The 478-nt window shown below is 70.1% G+C and overlaps 1 protein-coding gene across 1 annotated transcript in view; it reads left to right on the plus strand.

The window, feature by feature from the left end:
• Window positions 1-478, plus strand: part of GSE1 (Gse1 coiled-coil protein) — a 402,812-nt gene that overhangs the window by 389,891 nt on the left and 12,443 nt on the right. Inside the window, exon 16 of the mRNA XM_010850869.1 lies at window positions 5-200. Coding sequence (XP_010849171.1) covers window positions 5-200 — 196 coding nt within the window. The remainder of the gene's footprint in view (window positions 1-4; window positions 201-478) is intronic.

Here is a 478-nt window from a genome sequence, read left to right on the forward strand (position 1 = left end):
CCAGCCCCGGGCCTCACTCGCCCCGCCAGCCACCTTTGGGGAGCCCCCCGGACCCCTGAAGCCAGGCTCGCCCTACCGGCCCCCGCCACCTAGGGGCCCCGACCCTGCCTACGTCTACGACGAGTTCCTGCAACAGCGCCGGAGGCTGGTCAGCAAGCTGGACCTGGAGGAGCGCCGGCGGCGGGAGGCCCAGGAGAAAGGTCTGGTCTCCCTTCCTCACTCCTGCGCCAGGTGGCGTGGGACTCAGCCAGCAGCGCCCTGGGGTTCCCCGGAAAGCCACAGAGAACAGGAGAGCAGGCCCAGGGCAAGCGTGGCACCTCCCACCCGCACAGCCTCTCAACAGCCAGGCGGGACCAGGGGTCCCAGCCCAGCTCCTTCTGCTAAGTGCCGAGCCCAGCCTCGCAGCCAGAAGCGTGGCCCGAGGCCACATGAGGAGCGCGTGTTTGGTCCCAGAAGGGCCGTCCCTCCACTCACCTGT

Source organism: Bison bison, unplaced genomic scaffold (genome assembly GCF_000754665.1).
Source record: "Bison bison bison isolate TAMUID 2011002044 unplaced genomic scaffold, Bison_UMD1.0 scf7180017864295, whole genome shotgun sequence".
Lineage (NCBI taxonomy): Eukaryota > Metazoa > Chordata > Mammalia > Artiodactyla > Bovidae > Bison > Bison bison.